The 23,972-nt window shown below is 40.6% G+C and overlaps 1 protein-coding gene and 1 non-coding gene across 2 annotated transcripts; both read left to right on the top strand.

Moving 5' to 3' along the window:
• The first annotated feature begins 756 nt into the window (after nucleotides 1-756).
• CDC23 (cell division cycle 23) lies at nucleotides 757-23,906 on the top strand. Its single transcript, XM_060006916.1, has 16 exons — nucleotides 757-917; nucleotides 1,003-1,075; nucleotides 4,885-5,022; nucleotides 5,972-6,014; nucleotides 6,770-6,875; nucleotides 6,970-7,102; nucleotides 8,714-8,891; nucleotides 8,977-9,074; nucleotides 9,216-9,297; nucleotides 19,705-19,858; nucleotides 19,979-20,098; nucleotides 20,419-20,494; nucleotides 20,826-20,887; nucleotides 21,588-21,666; nucleotides 21,744-21,863; nucleotides 22,705-23,906. The coding sequence occupies exons 1-16, from the start codon at nucleotides 757-759 to the stop codon at nucleotides 22,873-22,875; spliced, it is 1,794 nt and encodes a 597-aa protein (XP_059862899.1). The 3' UTR covers nucleotides 22,876-23,906.
• LOC132423787 (small nucleolar RNA ACA64) lies at nucleotides 5,279-5,400 on the top strand. Its single transcript, XR_009519097.1, has one exon. It is a non-coding gene; the product is annotated as a small nucleolar RNA ACA64 (small nucleolar RNA).
• Nucleotides 23,907-23,972: the final 66 nt, after the last annotated feature.

Raw genomic sequence — 23,972 nt, forward strand, 5'->3', positions numbered from 1 at the left:
TAAAAACAAAACAGGTTGAAAATGTTCATGTAATGTTTAAGAACTCTGGGTTTTGGAGTCAGAGCCGGGTTATAATCTAAACACTCTCCTTGGAAGAGTGATGCAAACTCTCTGAGCTTTCGTTTTCTTCACCTATAAAACTGGGATGATACAATATCGTAGAGCTGTTTTAATGGTTAAACCCGATTATGTATGTAAAAGTACAGAACCTGTCATAAGGTAAGCCCTCAATAAATGTTAGTTACTCTCCCCACTCCCCCGGGGTAAGAAAAAGGTGGGTAAAGAGGAAGAATTCTCCACCTGTGGCCATACAATTTACTTCTTTAAGAAAAAATCTAGAGGATACCAGACATCCTTGCTACACACATACACCACTATGTCATCCAGCGGCACAGAATCTACCCAAGAACTACACTCTTATCTTTCGTCCAATCACATCATTCTGCACTCTCTTGCCCCTATTCCCAACCCTAGTTTCCCAAGCCACCTTCCCAATCACTCATTCCTCTCTGCCCCGCCCAGAAGTCGTGGCTATCCCCCCTCTTTCTTGTTCTAACTTTCGCGCCCCACTAGTTCTTCGCCAATCGGAGAAGTAATTGCCTCTTCCCTCCCCGCCTCTTACTGACGTTACGAGAAGAAAGATTTCTGATTGGTTTCTCTGGAGCAAGAGCGTGCCAATAACAGACAGACTTTTTTGGTGCGGAGGGGCAGCTAGTATTTTCGCTGGTGATTGGCTGGGGTGGCCAAGACAGGAAAATGGCTGCCAGCTCTTCTGTAGTCCCGGTGTCAGTGTCGGCTGCCGTGGTCCCCGCCCTGTCATCGAGCGGCGATTTCTCAAATTTGCGGGAAATTAAAAAGCAGCTGCTACTTATCGCGGGCCTTACCCGGGAGCGGGGCCTACTGCACAGTAGCAAATGGTAAGATGTCGGAGTCCGAGGGGACCGGGCTTGGATCCTCGGCCTTGGGAGTCTTTAGCTGATTCAGTTTGTGTGGGTGTTCCAGGTCTGCGGAGTTGGCCTTCTCCCTCCCGGCGTTGCCTCTGTCCGAGCTGCAGCCGCCGCCGCCTATTACAGAGGTAAGCACGTCTTCACATTGAGTGCTCCCCATCATCAGAAGAGATACTGAGTGCTCTGTCACCGGAAGGGAGCATACTGCTTAACATCCTAGGGGAAATTCAAGCATTCAAAGAGCTGGGTGTTTTAAGCGATTTTATCTGTATGTTTTTGCTGAGTTTTGAAAGACTTAGTGGTGCTCTTACTTAAGCTGGAGAGATTAGTAAACAATCCTTGCTTAAGATTTCAGCCTTTTAGGTTTTCTAGCTCAACCTAGATAGTATTCATAACGGGGAGAAGCGTCAAAGGTTTTTATTGGATTGGCCAAAAAGTTCCTTCGGTTTTAAAATAAAAATACAAACCACGCATTTTCACCAAGAAGTTTATTGAACAACGTATTCACTGTTCCACTACCTCCTCACATTTTTCAGGCAACTTCATAATTCCATCTTACCAAAAGTTTTAATCTTTTTTTTTAATCTTTTTTTTTTGCGGTACGCGGGCCTCTCACTGCTGTGGCCTCTCCCGTTGCGGAGCACAGGCTCCGGACGCGCAGGCTTAGCGGCCATGGCCCACGGGCCCAGTCGCTCCGCGGCATGTGGGATCTTCCCGGACCGGGGCACGAACCCGTGTCTCCTGCATCGGCAGGTGGACTCTCAACCATTGCGCCACCAGGGAAGCCCCCAAAACTTTTTGTCTTTTTGAGCAAAGAACTGTTCCAGGTGCCTTTTACAGTCTTCCAGGGAATTGAAATTTTTTCCATTAAGAGAATTTTGTAAAGACCTAAATAAATGGAAATCCAAAGGTGCAATGTCTGGTGAATACAGCAGTTGAATCAGAACTTCCCAGCCAAGCTGTAACAGTTTTTGCCTGGTCATCAAAGAAACATGCAGTTGTCCGTTATCCTGATGGGAGATTATGCATATTCTGTTGACTAATTCTGGAGGCTTTTCATCAAGTGCTGTTTCAGTTGGTCTAATTGGGAGCAGTACTCGTTGGAATTAATTGTTTGGTTTTCCGGAAGGAGCTCATAATAGAGGACGCCTTTCCAATTGCACCATATACACAACATCACCTTCTTTGGATGAAAATCGGCCTTTGGTGTGGTTCATGGTGGTTCATTTCGCTTGCTTCACGATCTCTTCTGTTCCACATTATTGTACAGTATCTATACACTTTTCATTGCCCGTCACAATTGTTTTAAAAACGGAACGTTTTCATTGCATTTAAGAGAGAAAAACACATGCGGAAAAACAGTCAAGAAGGTTTTTTTCTGCTTAACTTACGTGTAACCCAAACATCAAAGCAATTCATATAACCAGGCTGGTGCAAATGATTTTCAACTCTTGATTTGGATATTTTGAGTATATCAGCTATCTCCTGCATGGTATAACGTTGCTTGTTCTCAATTAACATCTCAATTTGATTGCTGTCAGCTTCAACTGGTCTACCCAACCATGCAGCCTCATCCAGTGAGAAATCTCCTGCGCGAAACTTTGCAGACCACTTTTGACACGTTCGATCAGTCACAGCACCGTCTCCATACACTGCACAAATCTTTTTTTGCGTTTCAGTTGCATTTTTACCTTTCTTGAAATAATAAAGCATAATATGCGGAAAATGTTGCTTTTTTCCTTCTATCTTCAATATTAAAATGGCTACACAGAAGTTCACCAGTTTTGATAAGTTTTTAAAAAAATTAACCCTGAGGGCTTCCCTGGTGGCGCAGTGGTTGAGAGTCTGCCTGCCAATGCAGGAGACACGGGTTCGAGCCCTGGTCTGGGAGGATCCCACATGCCGCGGAGCAACTAGGCCCGTGAGCCACAACTACTGAGCCTGCGGGTCTGGAGCCTGTGTTCCGCAACAAGAGAGGCCGCGTTAGTGAGAGGCCCGCGCACCGCGATGAAGAGTGGCCCCTGCTTGCCGCACCTAGAGAAAGCCCTCGCACAGAAACGAAGACCCGGGCTTCCCTGGTGGCGCAGTGGTTGAGAGTTTGCCTGCGGATGTAGGGGACACGGGTTTGTACCCTGGTCTGGGAAGATCCCACATGCCGCGGAGCGGCTGGTCCCGTGAGCCATGGCCGCTAAGCCTGCGTGTCCGGAGCCTGTGCTCCACAACGCGAGAGGCCACAACAGTGAGAGGCCCGCGTACCGCAAAAAAAAAAAAGAAACGAAGACCCAACACAGCCAAAAATAAATAATAAATAAATATTAAAAAAAAAAAACCCTGATGTGACAGCTGTCACAATACACTCTAACAAAATTGTTTCAAATGAAGTTAAAGACAACTAAGCACTACTAGAGCCATCTAATGGAAAAAACCGAATGGACTTTTTGGCCAGCCCAGTACAACAACACGAAACTGATTTTGGATGACAGCTCTGGGTTCAAATCTCAGCCATACTAGTGACTTTTGGCAACTTAATTAACCTCCTGAGCCACAGTTTTCCCCATCTGTGGATAATAGTATTTACTTTGTGGGGATATTGAGACAATTAAATGAGATAGGAATACATTTTATGTATGATCTATAGTACATATGTTTACATAGTCTGTGTCATCTGAAAGATCTTTATCATAATCCATTTTATTTTTCCTGAAGATGCCATTTCTTGATTACCACCCCCACCAACCACACACACACACACACACACACACACACACACACACACTTAAAAACAATGAATGTTCCTTAATCCAAAAGATACAATGCAGGTGAGAGAGGCAGGAGAAGAAGTAAGTAAATGGTGAGTGTACGTGAAAAGGGCCACCACAATCCTAAGCTGAATGGCCATATTTAGGACATTTTCATCCAATGAAGAAAATATTGAACATAATTTTGGTTCCAGTTTTGTGCTGGTAATATTTGGACATGAAGGATGAGGAGAATGAAATTACTAAAGTTTTAATCAACTTATCCTTAGAATTTACGGGGATTGTATGTTTTTACCTCAAATGTGCATCATTTCATTTTTTTTTTTACATAGAGAATTATAGCTGTGTTTTTTTGGTTTTTACAATACTAACATGTCAAAACTTTGTTGAAATACAAAAAGTATAAGTAATTCCACAGCATGTTGCATTTATGTGGAAATTTAAAAGTCTGCCGAAGAAGGGCTTCCCTGGTGGCGCTGTGGTTGAGCATCCGCCTGTTGATGCAGGGGAGACGGGTTCGTGCCCTGGTCGGGGAAGATCCCACATGCCGCGGAGCAGCTGGGCCCGTGAGCCATGGCCGCTGAGCCTGTGCATCCGGAGCCTGTGCTCTGCAACGGGAGAGGCCACAACAGTGAGAGGCCCGTATACCGTAAAAAAAAAAAAAAAAAAAAAAAAAAAAAAAAAAAAAAAGAAAAGAAATAAAAGTCTGCCGAAGGAAAGGCATGTCACATGTTAATGCTAGACATTTTTCATGACTTTCTCACTTTTTCCTCATATCAAATCCGTATTACTGGCTCCATTTTACAGATGAAGAAGTGAATACTCAGAGAAGCTAAGTAAGTTCCCTACTAATGTCTTGAAACCAGGAAATCAAGCAGTCAGAATTTAAATCCAAGTCCCTAACACTAAAGCATATGCAATTTCCCACAACATTTGCAGAAACAATAAAAGTTTCTGAGTGCATTGGTTTAGTTTTTTAAATTTTAATATTGTCCCCAAGGTTTTATTTTGAAAAAATGTTCTGTGACCTTACTTCATAAACTAATAAATAAGTATTAGGTTTTTGGGAGGAGGAAAATAATTATCTTTTCTTACATCTTGAAATTAATGAATATTCTTGGATTTGAACTTTTGTTATCCTGTTCCTAACCACTTACATTAACTTGTCTCTTTTTTAGGAGGATGCTCAGGATATGGATGCTTACACCCTGGCCAAGGCCTACTTTGACGTTAAAGAGTATGATCGGGCAGCACATTTCCTGCATGGCTGCAATAGCAAGAAAGCCTATTTCCTGTACATGTATTCTAGATATCTGGTGAGGGCCATTTTAAGATGTCATTCTGCTGTCAGTGAAACATCCATATTTAGAATCCCAGTAGCAAAAGTTTAATCTTCAAATAGTTTAGCGAAAGTCTACTTGGTGAATGTACTTTATAAATACTTAGCAATAATAAAGAAGACATCATAAGTAAAGTAAAAAAAATGATAGTACGAAAGAAAATATAAAAATATTGGTAATATTCATTATTGACAAAGGTATGGGGCAGTAGACACTCTGTTTCAGGAGTAAAAGTAGTTTGGCGTTGGTTTGGTTGGCGTGCCTGTGGGTGAGATTTGGCACCCAGAACCACTGGGACCTCAGCCCACCACCCACTCCTTGGTATGGGGAGATGAAACCCACGCCCCGACATGTGTGGGCCGCTGCTCTGGGCAGATTATGTCAATTTGAAATACTATGCCCAAACAATTCTTCCTTAAGAAACTTAGCTTGTCCAATAGAAATACTTCAGTGTGTGCACAAGGATATATATATGTACAGGGCTGTTCATTGAAGGGTTTTTTGTAATAGACAAAAAAATTAAAAACCTAAATAACCATTAGTCAAGAAATTCATTGTTAATTTTTGCCTGAAGCATTCTTTATTAAAATGTTGCAAAATGATGATTTTCTACTCCAGCACTCTCTTGAGTAGTAAATTCTAAGCAAGAGTCTGTCTTCCCCTTCTCCACTTATTTATGCATTTATCTAGTATCAGTATGGACTCAAGAATTCCTGTGTTTTTAATTGTTTATAATTCATTATTTCACTTTATCATTTTGGTACTCAGATTATTCCAGATTTGGCCAGTGGGAGCCCCCGAATAGTTGTTTAAAATTAGTGACCAATAGTAGATGTCATTTTGGTTGGACTTTTTGGTTGAATCAGGCTGCTACAGGTTTCAGAATAAGCGGAAAAAAGACCTATTTATTGATTTTCTCTTACAGTCTGGAGAAAAGAAGAAGGATGATGAAACAGTTGATAGCCTAGGTATGAATTTCTTTCTCTTACCTTTTGGACTAAAACAAACTCTATAATGCCTATAGGAGCCAGGCAGGTAATATAAACATGGGAAGTGGACTGAGGAGGAGTCCACTGAGGAGGAGTTTGCAAATTGGAGAGCACAACTGGCTGGTTGTCACCCAACTCCCTCTGAGGGTTGCCCTATGGGAATGTGGGCCTGGTGTTGTCAGGGGCTTTCTTCCGCTGGCCCTAACCTGTTCCCTGCAACCTGAACCTGGAAATTTAGATTTTTAGTTGAGGCTTCTGAGTTTTCAGCATTGACAATTAATTCAGATTTTTAAAAACCTGTGTGGGCCTAACAAAATATGACTGCAGACCACTTATCAGTTGCAGTTTCTATAATAAAGTAAATGGACTGTGTAAGATGTCATTGGAGGGGGCTTCCCTGGTGGCGCAGTGGTTGGGAGTCCACCTGCCAGTGCAGGGGACATGGGTTCGTGCCTTAGTCCGGGAAGATCCCACATGCCGCGAAGCGGCTAGGCCCGTTAGCCATGGCCACTGAGGCTGCGCGTCTGGAGCCTGTGCTCCGCAACGGGAGAGGCCACAACAGTGAGAGGCCCATGTACCGCAAAAAAAAAAAAAAAAAAGATGTCATTGGCCACTTGTGAGTGTTTGCTGGAAGTTCCAGGTGTAACTTTGGTTGATGCCAAAGGGAATATCTAGGTCTATGAAATGAAAGACAGCAGTCTACCCTTAGATCAGAAACTCTGTTTCTTTCCTAGGCCCACTGGAGAAAGGTCAAGTGAAAAATGAGGCTCTCAGAGAATTGAGAGTGGAGCTCAGCAAAAAACACCAGGCTCGGGAGCTTGATGGATTTGGCCTTTATCTGTAAGTGTTATAGTAATTTGGAACTTATGTGAGATATTCTTCTGAGTAGAGGGGAGATGTTGTTAACTTCTGTGATCGTTCCCTTCTTTCCTAGGTATGGTGTGGTGCTTCGAAAGCTGGACTTGGTGAAAGAGGCCATTGATGTGTTTGTGGAGGCTACTCATGTTTTGCCTTTGCATTGGGGAGCCTGGCTAGAGCTCTGTAACTTGATTACAGACAAGGAGATGGTAAATTGAGATGAGCTATGTGAAAAATCTTCTGCTTCAAGTCTTATGTAATTCTTTAATAATGGGGTAGGGGGAGAAAGTTTTGCTAAACCTTTCATTATAGCTACCTCTTTGCTCCTTCTCCATTTATAGTACTCACACAGAAAGTACTATAGTACTTTGCTCCTTGCTCTTCTTGTTGGGATTTAGGTCTTTATTTGAAAGACTGATGTCTAGATCTTGTTTGGTAGTTGCTGTTGCATTTGCATTCAGTTGACTTAGAGTATCTTTTCATATTCATGTTTTCACATTCAAGTTTTACTGTAACTTGTTTTATAGACTAAGTGTTATTATAGTTTCTCTACTAATTCCAAAGATGCTATAGGAACGATTTCTCTGATATCAAGAATTGAGTTAAAAACATTTTTAATGTTTCTTCTGAGCTCTCATAGGTCTCTGTTGAGATTTAGAGATTTGTTAATTAATGAAATAATGTATATAAAATGGCTTTATAAACTGCATTGTTTTATTAGTCATTGTTAGAGAACATTGTCTACAAAGTTTATTTTGCTGTTATTCAATAGTTAATAGAAGCAACAACACACTTCCTTTTGTTGGCTCTAAAGGACCAAGGGCTGGTTGATTTTCCCCAATAGTGATACATGCTACTACATTTGTGTCTGAAATCTCAATCTTGGTTTACTTGTATTTACCTATCTCTAACTGCCTACTAGACTTTCATTAAAAGTTTGTTTTATCTCTGAACTCAGAATATGCAAAACCAAATTTCTCATCTTGCCTACCAAATTCTCTTTCTTCCTCCCAACTTGATGGACTCTCAGTTGTATCTCTGTTTCTCAGGATGCACCCAGTCTTGACTCCTCAGAGTCATATTTTGTCTCTTCCCTTTCTCTTATTTCCCTTTATCTAGTCAGTCGCCAGACATTGCCATGGTTACCTTCTTGTCTGCATCTCTTTCTCTTGGTTTCCTTTGCTGTCTTGGTTATCATCTCAAATTTGGATTACTTAAAAGTAATAAATACTTTCTATCTAGCTTTCCCATTTTTATACTCCCATTTCCAAGCCATCTGACATACTGTTTCCAAACTTATTCTTAAAGCACCCATGTCATCATGTCATTCTTCTGTCAAAAATTGCAGTGGTTTCCTGTTGCATCCCATTTCCTGTTGCAGCATAGGACCCACCCTATCAGTTCAGTCTTATTTTTCCACTTCTTCCCAACACATAGCCTCCCCTCAAACTGAGCTAGTTGCCTCATTCTATTTACCCACACTCATTATGACTGTTTTTCCTCTATTTTTATTGTCCTTACCTAGAACGTTGTCTTTTTTCTCTTCCTCTCCCTTTTTCTATTCAGTTTCTACCCATCCTCCAAGGCTCGCCTCAAATCCTGTCGTTTCTTTGAAGCTGTCCCCAGCTAGACCATTCCTCCCTATTCCTCCCTATTGTGCTTGTAAGTCCTGTTCACTTAATTGAACTGCCCTGTGTTCATTATTAGGTACTCTAATAAAATTTTGGTGTTAAATTCTTTTAGACAATATAGTTCCTTGATGTTCATTTGGGAGAGAGGTCAAAGTATATTAAGTGTGTTCCTCTCTCTCCTGCTGCCAGCTGAAGTTCCTGTCTTTGCCAGACACCTGGATGAAAGAGTTTTTTCTGGCTCATATATACACAGAGTTGCAGTTGATAGAGGAGGCCCTGCAAAAGTATCAGAATCTCATTGATGTGGGCTTCTCTAAGAGCTCATATATTGTTTCCCAAATTGCAGTTGCCTATCACAATATCAGAGGTGAGTGAATAAGGACAACGAAATACCATCAAACCCTGAAGGTAGTGCTGTGTTGTTTTCTGAACTCTCTGTCTTCTTTCTGCAGATATCGACAAAGCCCTCTCTATTTTTAATGAGCTAAGGAAACAAGACCCTTACAGGATTGAAAATATGGACACATTCTCCAACCTTCTTTATGTCAGGGTGAGCTCCTTCCTTTGCTTGGACTTAAGCTCTTTTGTGCTTTGATCTCCTGGGTTGGATTGTCACCTAGTAGCATTAGCTACAAGAACAATTATGTAGGGGTTCCTTTTTCATGCTTAGATCGTCTTTCTTTTCTTTCAGAGCATGAAATCTGAGTTGAGTTATCTGGCTCACAACCTCTGTGAGATTGATAAATATCGTGTAGAAACATGCTGTGTAATTGGTAAGAGTCACCATCTTTTTTCTTTTTTTATCTTTATTGTGAGTAATCCAAATGTAAAAATAACAATAATATAAAAGTGTCAAAAGAAAAAAAGGGAATTCCCTGGCGGTCCAGTGGTTAGGACTCCGTGCACCCACTGCAGGGGACATGGGTTCGATGCCTGGTCGGGGAACTGGGATCCTGCATTCCTGCATGCCTCACAGCACAGCCAAAAAAAATAAGTGTCAAAGGTAACAAAATTGGGACTTCCTTGGTGGTGCAGTGGTTAAGAATCCGCCTGCCAATGCAGGGGACACGGGTTCGAGCCCTGGTCCAGGAATATCCCACATGCCGCGGAGCAACTGGGCCCTTGCTCCACAACTACTGAGCCTGTGCTCTAGAGCCCATGTGCCACAACTACTGAGCCCACGTGCCTAGAGCCCATGCTCCACAACAGAGAAGCCACCGTAATGAGGAGCCCACGCACCACAACAAAGAGTAGCCCCCGCTCACCACAACTAGAGAAATGCCGTGCACAGCAACGAAGACCCAACGCAGCCAAAAATAAATAAATAAAATAAATTTATAAAAAAAAAAAAAGGTAACAAAATTATATACAATAGAATGTGAAGGATCACTGTAATCCCATCCCCAAGATTGGTGGATATGACTCCAGAATATTTTTCTGTGTGAGTACTATAAATGGTGTATGTGTGTGTGTATGGTTTGCTTGCAAAAACTGTATCATTATACACACTGCTTTGTAATGTCCTTTTTTTTAACCTAACAATATATCTTTTCCATCTTTCCATGCTAGTACATGTAGAGTTGTATTGTATTATTTTTGATGGCTATTTAGTATTTTATTATATAGATGTGCCATTATTTTTATTTAATCGTTTTCTGTTGTATAAGTTGTGGCTAGTGTTTGTTAACATAAAAATTGCTTCAGGAAACATCTTTGTATGTATATATTTATTTTTGTATGTTTATGCAACTATTTCTGTATAATTAGTTCCTTGAAAGGCTGGATCAAAAACGTGTGTATTTTTTATATATATATGTGGGTTTTTTATTTTAGTAAATTTATTTTATCTATTTTATTTTTGGCTGCGTTGGGTCTTTGTTGCTGCACGCGGGCTTTCTCTAGTTGTGGTGAGCGGGGGCTATTCTTCGTTGTGGTGCGTGGGCTTCCCATTGTGGTGGCTTCTCTTGTTGCAGAGCACGGGCTCTAGGCACGTGGGCTTCAGTAGTTGTGGCGCACAGGCTTAGTTGCTCGGCGGATGTGGGATCTTCCTGGACCAGGGCTCGAACCCGTGTCCCCTGCATTGGCAGGCGGATTCTTAACCACTGCACCACCAGGGAAGTCCCTGTATTTTAAAATTATTATTTTATTTGTTTATTATTATTTTTTGCGGTATGCGGGCCTCTCACTGTTATGGCCTCTCCTGTTGTGGAGCACAGGCTCCGGATGCATAGGCTCAGCGGCCATGGCCCACGGGCCCAGCTGCTCTGCGGCATGTGGGATCCTTCCGGACTGGGGCACGAACCCGTGTCCCCTGCATTGGCAGGCGGACTCTCAACCACTGCGCCACCAAGGAAGCCCCTATTTATTTATTTTTTAGCTGTGTTGGGTCTTAGTTGCGACACGCAGGGTCCTTGTTGAGGCATGCAGGATCTTCTGTTGCGGTGTGGGCTCTTTGCTGCGACACGCGGGGTCTTTGTTGAGGCATGCAGGATCTTCTTTTGCGGCGTGGGCTCTTTGCTGTGGCACGCGGGCTTCTCTCTAGCTGTGGTGCGTGGGCTCCAGAGTGCATGGGCTCTGTAGTTGTGGCGTGCGGGCTCCAGAGTGCGTGGACTCTAGTTTGCAGCATGCAGGCTCAGTAGTTGTGGCGCACGGCTTAGTTGCCCCATGTCATGTGGGATCTTAGTTCCCTGACCAGGGATCGAACCCGTGTCCCCTGCATTGGAAGGCAGATTCTTTACCACTGGACCACCAGGGAGGTCCTGTGTATTTAAAAAAAAAAAAGCCTGTGTATTTTAAACTTACTAATATTACTAAAATGTTTGTAAGAATTTCCAATCCTATGAAAAGAGATGAGAGTGTATCTTTTTCTGTATCAGGGTGTCTCACTCTTGGCTCTATTGACATTTTTGGCTGATAATTTCTTTTGTGGGGGTCTGTCCTATACATTGCAGGGTGTTAGAAGTATACCCAGCTCTACCCACTAGATGTCAGTAACCTCCTTCCCCCAGTTGTGCAGATAAAGCCAAATAACCTCTTGGGGTCAGAATCATCCTTGGTTGAGAACCATGACCCTATGTACTTGGCCACACTACTGTGACCTGATAATCAGTTGACATAAATAGATGAATGGCCACTCTTGGATAAAAGTAAACTTGATTGGTTGTGATTGAAAGCCTAAGTTTCCTGGAGATGAAAGACCCTGTTCCTGGGTCTTTGGTGACACTGCATTGAGAACATACATTTGTATGTTAGGATGTTGTTAGTAAACTGATAGAATTTCAATTCAGTCATTCAATAAATATTTCCAGCCCTTTAGGAAGTTGTAGTGTAGTATGGGAAATAAATATTAAAAAAAGAAAAATCCTATGGGAACATAGGTAAGAGGAACAAATAATCTTTTCAATATCAGAGCATTGAGAATGAAGTATAAAGTCTGTTAAAGTGAGGATGGAACTCCAGTTTATTCAGAAAACATCTTTTGAACATCTTCTGAGTGCCAGATATGGTGGTTTGTGTTGCAGTATCTACCTCATTACCTACTGAGGAAGACCAGTAAGAAACAACTATAATATAGTGGGTTGAGGGTTATGATTGAAGTAAACATAGGATGCTAAGAGAGTATATAGGAAAAGTAGCTAATCCAGTCTGATGAGGGAAGGCTTCTTGAGAAGGTGATACCTGAGGGATGGGCAGGAGAGAAAGAGTTCACTAAAGGAGGAGATGGATTGACTTGGGAAGGGTATTGCAGTGCAGAGGCATTGAAGTGTGAAACAGACAGTGATCCTGAAATAGTTTAGTGTCCTGAAGCATGGTGTGGGAGGAGGGAATGTATGAACGGGGCCAGATCTTGAAGAGCCTTTTGTGCCTTACTAAAAGTTTGGATTTTATTCTTAAGGCAGGAGAAGTCTTCTGAAGGATTTTAAACCAGAGAATGATAAATGTTTTTAGATTTTCATTTTCAAATGATAACAGGAGACAGTGTGCTGGGAGGATTAGAAAAAGGGCAAGACCAACAAGGAGGCTTTTGCAATAATCCAGTCTAGAGATGATGAGAGCCCAAGCTGAGGTATTGGCAGGAGGAATGAAGAGAGGCGATTAGATTTAGAAGATATTTAGGAAGTAGAACTTACAGGAATTGGTGAATGGGTAACCAGATTGATAACAGTGTCCTTCACCTGAAGAAAGGAAATAGAGGTAGGGGAGATAATGAACTGTTCCTTTTTTAGCTTACTAACTTAAAGCCAGTTAAAATCAAAGGATATGGGCTTCCCTGGTGGTGCAGTGGTTGAGAGTCCGCCTGGCGATGCAGGGGACACGGGTTTGTGCCCCGGTCCGGGAAGATCCCACATGCCGTGGGGTGGCTGGGCCCGTGAGCCATGACCGCTGAGCCTGCGCATCCGGAGCCTGTGCGCCGCAACAGGAGAGGCCACAGCAGTGAGAGGCCCGCGTACTGCAAAAAATAAACCAAACAAAACAAAATCAAAGGATACGTACATATGAAGAGTAATGCTTTAGGAGTTTCTGTTTTTTTTTTTATTTTATGTATTTATTTATTTTTTGGCCATGCCTCGTGGCTTGCAGGATCTTATTTCCCGGACCAGGGTTTGAACACTGGCCCTTGACAGTGAGAGTGCGGAGTCCTAACCACTGGACTGCCAGGGAATTCCCATCTGGTTTTTTAAATAATCGTTTGATTGGTAAACTTCTTAATGAACTGTTTGTTCTTCAGTGTATCTGTAATGCCTAGCGAAGTTCCTGACTTATGGTCAATAAATGTTTGTTGAATTCAGCCCACCTATCTTAAAAATCAAGAAAAAGGAACATTAGATATGACAAAAAATATATTTCAGCTTTCACAAAGGAGAAAGAAGGGTGGAGAGAGACGAGAAGAAACTGAAGACCTGAAAGAGAATGAAACAACTTAAGAATAGAGTGATGGCAAGAATCTCCTACTTGTTTAGTCCTTGCTTCTGCAGTTATGTCTTGATGTGAATTGAATGCTTCCTCTGCATCTTTTCTGGAGTCCCAGTCTCTGAGAGGCAGCTTTACACACACACACACACACACACACACACACACACACACAAACAAATACGTATATGTATTTATATATGTATATATTACAGTATAGCATGGTTAAGATTTGGACTCTGGAACAAAACTGCCCAAGTTTAAATCTTGGTTTTGTTACTAACTAGCTGTGTGACATTGGATTTAACTTCTGTGTGCTATACTTTCCTCATCCATAAAGGGATAATAACAGTAGAACATTCTCCCATGTATTCGTTGTGAGGAGTAAGTAAATTAACATATAAAAAGCACTTTTAACAATGTAAGTTGCCCAGCACATTGTAATCATTCAGTACATTTTAGCTGTTCCAACTGGTCAGAAAATCTCATCTACTTAATCTTTGCCCAGAACTTGCCTGTTCTGACTTCCTTAACACCTCCTTTTCATCCTGACTCCTTTAGCAGCTAAAGCTTATACCCTTGCTACCACTACTTCACTTCTCCTATTCTATTACAGAAGTTAGCCTTTGGACAATCTGCCTAGAGTTTGCTTATTCCTCTGTCTCTGGGTCTGAGTCAGTGGCAGAAGCAAAGGTATCCTTTTATAGGACATAAAGCCCTCCATCTTGCTTTTTTCCCAGGTGAATGTGAACTTGAATGATCTTAGGTGATACAGACAATTGTTATAAATAATTTCTCCTGAATCAAACTGACAGCTGAATCTAGACAAATTGAAAGCAAAGACAAACACATATATAGAAATCTTATTACTTGTTTTTTACCAAAGTGGAATTGTATAATTTCTCTGCAGTTTGCTTTTTCCATTTGACAGTATATCATTATCTCTGTAAATTAGTATATATACATTTAAATCCATCTTTTTATCTAGTTTATGCACATGCAATTTATACATAACGGAAACTTTTTTAAAGTGCAGGTTTTTTTTCCCTCACTGCACCTTTCCTCCTTTAACATACTTGTGTTAGCATGTCCCATACCACATGAAACATACACATACACATATGCAGGGTTTAATGGGCTGTTTGCTTACAAAAATAGGATCATATTACACACATTTCTCTGTATTTTACTTTTCTCACTCAACAATATCTCATGAAAAATCCCTCAGAGTCTTGGTATATCTCAAATTGTTTTTTCTTCTTTTATTATTTATTATTTTTATTTATTTATTTTTTTAAATGAATTTATTCATTTATTTAATTTTTGACTGCATTGGGTCTTTGCTGCTGCACGCGGGTTTTCTCTAGTTGTGGCGAGTGGGGGCTACTCTGTTGCGGTGCGCTCACTTCTCTTGTTGTGGAGCACGGGCTCTAAGCACGCGGGCTCAGTAGTTGTGGCTTGCGGGCTTAGTTGCTCCATGACATGTGGGATCTTCCCGGACCAGGGCTCGAACCCGTGTCCCCTGCATTGGCAGGCAGATTCTTAACGACTGCGCCACCAGGGAAGCCCTCTTTTTTTTTAAAAAATTGAGGTATAGTTGATTTACAGTATTAGTTTCAGGTGTACAACATAGTGATTCAAGTTTTTTATAGATTATACTCCGTTTAAAGTTCTATAAAATATTGGCCATATTCCCTGTGCTGTACAATATTTCCTTGTAGCTTATTTATTTTACACGTAGTAGTTTGTACCTCTTAATCCCCTATGCCTATCTTGCCCTCCCCACTTCCCTCTCCCCATAGGTAACCACTAGTTTGTTCTCTATATCTGTGAGTCTGTTTCTGTTCTGTTATATTCATTCATTTGTTTTATTTTTTAGATTCCATGTATAAGTGATAATAGATAGTTTGTCTTTCTCAAATTGACATTTCACTAAGCATAATACCTTCCAGATCCATCCATGTTGTTGCAAATGGCAAAATTTCATTCTTTTTAATGGCTGAGTAGTAGTCCATTATGTATGTACACCACATCTTCTTTATCCATTCCTCTGTTGATGGACACTTAGGTTACTTCCATATCTTGGCTATTGTAAATAATATTGCTTTGAACATTGGGGTGCATGTATCTTTTCAAATTTGTGTTTTTGTTTTCCTGGAATATATACCCAGAAGTGGAATTGTTAGATCATATCGTAGTTCTATTTTCAGGTTTTTGAGGAACCTCCATACTGTTCTCCCTAGTGGCTGCACCAATTAACATTCCTACCAACAGTGTACAAATGTTCCCTTCTCTCCACATCCTCACTAACATTTGTTATTTGTGGTCTTTTTGATGATAGCCATTCTGACAGTTGTAAGGTGATATCTCATTGTGGTTTTGATTTGCTTTTCTTTTTTAAAAAAAAAAAATTTATTTATTTATTTTTGGCTGTGTAGGGTCCTTGTTACTGCACGTGGGCTTTCTTTTAGTTGCGGTTTTCTTCTAGGAGTTGCTGCACATGGGCTTTCTTTTAGTTAGGCTTTCTTTTAGTTGGGGGCTACTCTTTGTTGTGGTGTGTGGGCTTCTTACTGCGGTGGCTTCTCTTGTTGCGGGACACGGGTTCTAGGCACGCGGGCTTCAGTAGTTGTGGCGCATGGTCTCAGTAGTTGTGGCTCATGGACTCTAGAGCGCAGGGCCAATAGTTGTGGCACACGGGCTTAGCTGCTCTGCGGCATGTGGGATCTTCCTGGACCAGGGCTCAAACCCGTGTCCCCTGCATTGGCAGGCGGATTCTTAACCACTGCGCCACCAGGGAAGCCCCATGATGTGCTTTTCTGATGATTAATGATATTGAGCATCTTTTCATGTGCCTATTGGCCATCTGTACGTCTTCTTTGGAAAAATGTCTATCAAGTCTTCTGACCATTTCTTGACTGGGTTGTTTGTTTTTTTGATATTAAGTTGTATGAACTGTTTATATATTTTGGATATCATTTGCAAATATTTTCTCCCATTCAGTAAGCTGTCTTTTTGTTTTGTTTTGTTTTAATTAATTAATTTATTTTTGGCTGCATTGGGTTTTTGTTGCTGTGCATAGGCTTTCTTTAGTTGTGACAAGCAGGGGCTACTCTTCGTTGCGGTTCACAGGCTTCTCATTGTGGTGGCTTCTCTTGTTGTGGAGCACGGGCTCTAGGCGCGCAGGCTTCAGTACTTGGGCTTGTGGGCTCTAGAGCACGGGCTCAGTTGTTGTGGTGCATGGGTTTAGTTGCTCCACGGCATGTAGGATCAAACCCATGTCTCCTGCATTGGCAGGTGGATTCTTAACCACTGTGCCACCAGGGAAGTCCCTGTCTTTTCATTTTGTTGATTGTTTTGTTTGCTGTGCAAAAGCTTTTCAGTCTAATTAGATCACATTTGTTTATTTTTGCTTTTGTTTCTTTGCCTTAGGTGATGGATCCAAAAAAATATTGCTATGATTCCTGTCAAAGAGTGTTTTGCCTCTGTTTTCTCCTAGGAGTTTTAATGGTTTCTGTTCTTACATTTAGATCTTTAATCCATTTTGAGTTTATTTTTTTATATGGTATGAGAAAATGTTCTAATTTCATTCTGTTACATGTAGCTGTCCAGTTTTCCCAGCATCACTTATTGGAGGTGGTCTTTTCCCCATTGTATATTCTTGTCTCCTTTGTCATGATTAATTAACCATAAGTGCGTGAGTTTCTGGACCAGTACCATACTGTTTTGATCACTGTAACTTAGTAGTATAGTCTGAAGTCAGGGAATGTAATGCTTCCTGTTTTGTTCTTCTTTCTCAAGATTGTTTTGTCTGTTCAAGGTCTTTTGTGTTCCCGTACAAATTTTGGGATTATTTGTTCTGGTTCTGTGAAAAATCCCATTGGTATTTTTTTAAAAATATTTATTTATTTATTTGGCTGCACTGGGTCTTAGTTGCAGCACACAGAATATTCATTGCCGCGTGTGGCGTCTTTGTTGCAGCATGCGGGATCTTTAGTTGTGGCATGTTTGATCTTTAGTTGTGGCATGCGGGATCTCGTTCCCTGACCAGGGATTAAATCTGGGCCCCCTGAATTGGGAGCACAGAGTCTTAACCACTGGACCACCAGGGAAGTCCCACCGTTGGTATTTTGTTAGGGATTGCATTGAATCTGTAGATTGTCTTGGGTAGTATGGTCATTTTAATAATATTAATGGTTCAAATCCATAAACAAAGTGTATCTTTCTGTTTGTGTCTTCATTTTCTTTCATCAGTGTATTATAGTTTTCTGAGTACCAGTCTTTTAACTCCTTAATTAGATTTACTCCTAGGTATTTTATTTTTTTGGGTGTGATTGTAAATGGGATTGTTTCATTAATTTCTCTTTCTGGTAGTTTGTCATTAGTGTATAGAAATGCAACAGATTTCTGTATTAATTTTGTAGTGTGCAACTTTACTGAATTCATTGATGAGCTCTAGTAATTTTTTGGTGACATCTTTAGGATTTTCTATGTATAGAATCATGTCATCTGTAAACAGTGGCAGTTTTACTTCTTCCTTTCTAATTTGGATTCCTTTTATTTCTTTTTCTTATCCGATTGCTGTGGCTAAGACTTTGAGTACTACATTGAAAAAAGTCACAAAAGTGGGCATCCTTGATTTTTTTCCTGATCTTAGAGGAAAAGTTTTTAGCTTTTCACCTTTGAGTATGATGTTAGCTGTGGGCTTATCATATATGGCCTTTATTATGTTGACGTTCCCTCTATACCTACTTTGTGGAGAGTTTTTATCATAAATGCATGTTGAATTTTGTCAAAAGCTTTTTCTGTATCAAGATGATCATATAATTTTTATTCTTCATTTTGTTAGTGTGGTGTATCACATTGATTGATTTGCAGATATTGAACCATCCTTGCATCCCTGGGATAAATCCCACTTGATCATGATGTATGATCCTTTTAATGTATTGTTGGATTCAGTTTGCTAATACTTTATTGAGGATTTTTTCATCTATGTTCATTAGTGATATTGGCCTGTAATTTTCTTTTTTTGTGGTATCTTTGGTTTTGGTATCAGGGTGATGCTGGCTTTGTAGAATGAGTTTGGAAACATTTCTTGCTCTGCAATTTTTTGGAATAATTTGGAAAAGATAAGTGTTAGCTCTTATCTAAATGTTTGGTAAAATTCACCTGTGAAGCCATCTGGTTCTGGACTTTTTTTGTTGGGAGTTGTTTTATTACTGATTCATTTTCATTACTGGTAATTGGTCTGTTCATATTTTCTACTTATTCCTGATTTAATCTTGGGAGCTTATACATTTCTAGGAATATGTCCATTTCTTCTAGGTTGTCCATTTTATTGGTATATATTAAAAATAGCTTTATTGAGGGATAATTTACATAACATAAAATTTACTTATCTTAAGCTTACAGTTCACTGAGTTTTTGCTAATTTATACAGTTGTGTAACCATAATCATAATCCAGTTTAGAACACTCCATCATCCCAAAAAGTTCCCTTGGGTCTATTTGCAGTCAGCCCTACTCCCAATCCCCAGCAGATCTGCCTTCTATCTGTATAGTTTTGCATTTTCTGGAAATTTCATATAAGTGGAATCTTGGAATATTTAGTCTTATTGTCTAGCTTTTTTCACTGAGCTCTTTTTCGAGGTTTGTCCATGTTGCAACATATGTCAGTAGTTCTTCTCTTTTTACTGCTGAGAAGTATTTCGTTGTCTGGATATATACTACATTTCGTTTATCCATTTACTAGTTAGTATAAGAAAGATGGCCTTTATTCCCTTTCTTCAAATAAAAGTTTTTATAGAATCTTAAAATCTTTCATATATTCTTTTTAAGACCAATGATAATAGAACTTCCTTGATTCTTGTGGAAGAGGGGAGTTCAGAGTGCTACCTTTTTAATCCTTTAGGTACCTCCTTAGAAACCTAGGAAGATAGTTGGAAAACCACCAATCTAAAGCATACTCTAGGAATTTCCTACCCTTTATTAAGGAAATATATGTATAAGTGCTATATTGAGAGGAAATAAAATGAAGAAAATCTTTGTGGTGTTAGGAAACTTTTTTTTTAAAAACACCAGAATGTGTAATAGATAAAATATATTTTCCAAGGGAATGATGATGTTGCCCATATGTAGAATTTGGCTTTTCTGCAAGGACTTCGGGGGAATGGGTTATGGTTCATGCCTACTCTGTGGAATGCTGCCTATTTTAGTGACTTATTTTTGCCTTTCTAGTTATTTATATATTTTGTTTGTTTGTCTTTCAATTAGGCAATTATTATAGTTTGCGTTCTCAGCATGAGAAAGCAGCCTTGTATTTCCAGAGAGCACTGAAATTGAATCCTCGGTATCTTGGTGCCTGGACGCTGATGGGACATGAGTACATGGAAATGAAGAACACATCTGCTGCTATTCAGGCTTATAGGTGAGCATTTAGTTGGAGGGGGAGATGGAGCAGATTGTTGTGATTTTAGGAGTCTCTATTGAGCCTGCAAGTCGCTAACTTTGATTCTGCTCTCTTACCAGTCTCTCTTCCATTTCTTAGGCATGCTATTGAGGTCAATAAGCGGGACTACAGAGCCTGGTATGGCCTTGGGCAGACCTATGAAATCCTTAAGATGCCATTTTATTGCCTTTATTATTATAGACGGGCCCACCAGCTTCGGTAAGTCGGGCCACTTGATGATGTGTTTGTTGTGGGAAGGGCTGACACTCTTCTTTCTCTTTTGATAGCTATTGAAGAATCACAGTGAATGGTTTTGACTCTTAGAGACCTGAGTTTAAACATGCCATATGTTGTTTGGTCATTTTTATGTAGTGTATTCTACTAACGTGTTAATTGTATAATTGTGAACACAAAATAATATAATTACATGAAGTATTGGATTAAAGTCCATTCCCTTCATAGCTTTGAAATAGTGGTGGTGGTTCCTCAAGGGAGGACTTCAGTTTTTGCTTGGATTTCCTATTTCTCTTCCCTCTCAGGCCCAATGATTCTCGTATGCTGGTCGCTTTAGGAGAATGTTATGAGAAACTCAATCAACTAGTGGAAGCCAAAAAGGTATCTGAAATTGGGTCCTGAAGAGTTTGTGTGGAAATCTGCTGTTTGGATGAGGGGTTGAGCTATCTGTGCTTAATTTTCCTTCATGTAGATCTATCTACATAGGGAAGTCTGAATATTTATAGGCACATAGGGTGTATAAAGCAAAGTTGGGCTGACATCATTAGTGGGAATGTTAGTATGTAGCCTGGACCTATCAGATCTAGTAAAAATGCTTTGTATTCTCCAAGTCTGAACTTCTGGGAGGCTTGCAGGACCTGAGTCTCTATGTGATTAGTCATGGCACATGGGGCAGTGGTTGAAGTGACCGGTTTATTTATTTTTTTGACAGTGCTATTGGAGAGCTTACGCCGTGGGAGATGTGGAAAAGATGGCTCTGGTGAAACTGGCAAAGTGAGTGAAAGAGTGACACGCTAGTGATATTTCTGTTGGCTTCTCTGGTGAGGTGGGTCCTGCACATTCTAGAGCTTCCCATCCATCATCTACATGAATGAGGGGATGTAGCACAGTGTATGATTACTGATCTGGAAATTTAGCCATCTCGACTCAAAAGAATGCTACTTCTCTTTGAAGAGGAATTGTTTTCCTATTTGGAAAATTCAAGAATGAATTGAAAGAAATGAAATTTTTATGTCAGAGCAGTCTAGGAAAACTACTTTAGGTACTAATCTCCTCCTGATAAGGCCCAGGAAAATAAGGAATAACTCAGAAATGATAAGGAAAGAGGTTCTTAAATGCAATTTCATTCCTGCCAGTTCTTTTCTGGATTCTTACAAAAAATCTGAATTGCTTGGTATCTTTTTTAATCTCACTCAGGGTATTACCAGGGAATTTTTGCAATGGTATATTATCCAGCTTAAGTGTTTACTAACTTTTCCTCCATCACCAGTAGCAGAGTAATGATTCTAAGCTTTGATGAAGTAACCACCACCTCTGGGCACTAATACTATTCTGGGTCCCACTGTGTCATTTATGTCAAAATTCGTACTTGTCTATGTATTATCATTTTTTTATCTTAACTGTGTGCTTTTACTTTTTATCACTAGCTTGCTTTGAGATATGATTTATACTTAAAGACCAATTTCTTTTGTAGGCTTCATGAACAGTTGACTGAGTCAGAACAGGCAGCCCAATGTTACATCAAATATATCCAAGATATCTATTCGTGTGGGGTATGTGTCATGAGCATGAGAATTGGGTCGCTGATCTTATTCTTGTCACCTCAGTCATTCCTGATTTCCTTATCTAGGAAATAGTGGAACACTTGGAGGAGAGCACTGCTTTCCGCTATCTGGCCCAGTATTATTTTAAGTGCAAGCTGTGGGATGAAGCTTCAGCTTGTGCCCAAAAGTGCTGTGCATTCAATGATGTGAGTATCGGTTCTTTAGTAGAAGGTTTGGATTTTAGGTTCTAGCACATGACTTTACTATGATCTGGGGGTGGAAAGTGGAAGGTGGTTAAGAGGGTGAGTGGTTTGCATTCAATCTGTAGATTGCTTTGGGTAGTATAGTCATTTTCACAATATTGATTCTTCCAATCCAAGAACATGGTCTATTTCTCCATCTGTTTAAGTCATCTTTGATTTCTTTCATCAGTGTTTAATAGTTTTCTGAGTACAAGTCTTTCACCTCCTTAGGCAGGTTTATTCCTAGGTATTTTATTCTTTTTGTGCGATGGCAAATGGGGTTGTTTCCTTAATTTCTCTGATTTTTCATTGTTGGTGTATTGGAATGCCAGAGATTTCTGTGCATTAATTTTGTATCCTGCAACCTTACCAAATTAATTGATTAGTTCTAGTAGTTTTCTGGTAGCATCTTTAGGATTCTCTATGTATAGTATCACGTCATCTGCAAACAGTGACAGTTTTACTTCTTCTCTTCCAATTTGTATTCCTTTTATTTCTTTTTCTTCTCTGATTGCCGTGGCTCAAGAGGGAGGGGATATGGGGACATATGTATGCATATGGCTGACTCACTTTGGTGTGCAATAGAAACTAACACAGTATTGTGAAGCAATTATACTCCAATAAAGATTAAAAAAAAATAAAACAGGGTGACTGGAAAGGCTACCTTGTTCTGTGGAACTTTGTATGTCAGTATTTTATTCTTTGTTTCTTTTTTTTTTTTTTTTTTTGTATGTCAGTATTTTAGAAACTGTTTTTGAGAAAAGCCTTGGACATATTTTGACACATTTGCCTGACTTTGTTTCAGACCCGGGAAGAAGGTAAGGCCTTGCTCCGGCAAATCCTACAGCTTCGGAACCAAGGCGAGACTCCCTCCACCGAGATGCCTGCTCCCTTTTTCCTCCCTGCTTCACTGTCTGCTAACAACACTCCCACACGCAGAGTTTCTCCACTCAACCTGTCTTCAGTCACACCATAGTTGGCTACTTTCAAGCCAGAACATTGCCAGACCCATATTAAGCCTTACCTCCATGTAAAGAACAGCTACGTCTATTCTTCCAAGGACCTTAGTTCTTTTTGTTTGTACACATGGAAACAGCTCCTTGGGGAGTTTATAGAATCACCTGCACAGTAGACCGACAGAAGAATCCTGGCAGGAACAGAGTCTGTCTTTGCCAGTTTGAAGCACTTCTATCTCCCTTCTGTTCAGAGTGGCTATAGATCTTGGCCTTTTTCCCCAGACCTTTTTGCCCCCCCAAAACATCCCTTTAACAGCACTTTAGCACAGGCAAGGCTACAGGGACAAAGTTTAAATGCTGCTGGGAGTGGGAGATTTCTTTAGAGAGGCAAGGAAGAAAGAAGGGAGAAAAGCTTGCAACTCTACCCTCTGCTGATAGTAGGGCACTGGATACCCTAGGAAGGTCAGGGCACTGGATAGACATGACTCATCATTCTCTGATTTGCTGAGCATGACTATTCTGATATCAGAGATTAAGTTTAAATGGGGTGAAGGTATACTTTTGTTCTTACTGGGAAGACATTCTGCCGTTTTTTGTTTTTTTTTTGCGGGATGCAGGCCCCTCACTGCTGTGGCCTCTCCTGTTGTGGAGCACAGGCTCCAGACGCGCAGGCTCAGTGGCCATGGCTCACGGGCCCAGCCACTCTGCGGCATGCGGGATCTTCCCGGACCGGGGCACGAACCCGTGTCCCCTGCATCAGCAGGCGGACTCTCAACCACTGCGCCACCAGGGAAGCCCTGGTGTTTTGGTTTTGAGGCATCTCCTAGAAGCTTTCAAATTGGAAGTAACTTACTAGAGTTGAACAAAAGAAGGGGCAAAAGGACTCTCACTGAGTGTGGAACTGCTGATGGCCCTACTAAGGGGAAAAGATGTCTATAGAGTTAGCTATACACCTACTAAAGCACAGCAAGGAGGCAGGGTTACAGAGAGTTTCATGGACATTTGGGTGTGATAACTTCTGTGATTGTACAGATAAAAATAAACTCTTAGAGTCGGTCTGTTTTAATAAATATTTTGCCATAATTGTCTCCCCCCCACATGCCCCCCCATCTCCACA

This window comes from Delphinus delphis, chromosome 3 (genome assembly GCF_949987515.2).
Source record: "Delphinus delphis chromosome 3, mDelDel1.2, whole genome shotgun sequence".
Taxonomy (NCBI): domain Eukaryota; kingdom Metazoa; phylum Chordata; class Mammalia; order Artiodactyla; family Delphinidae; genus Delphinus; species Delphinus delphis.

Excerpts from the sequence above, each read along its gene's own strand:
- CDC23 (XM_060006916.1), top strand. The coding sequence starts at position 757 with ATGGCTGCCAGCTCTTCTGTAGTCCCGGTGTCAGTGTCGGCTGCCGTG. Across the intron at positions 19,859-19,978 it reads GCTGCTATTCAGGCTTATAG|GCATGCTATTGAGGTCAATA; the intron begins GTGAGCATTTAG and ends TCCATTTCTTAG. Across the intron at positions 20,099-20,418 it reads AGACGGGCCCACCAGCTTCG|GCCCAATGATTCTCGTATGC; the intron begins GTAAGTCGGGCC and ends CTTCCCTCTCAG.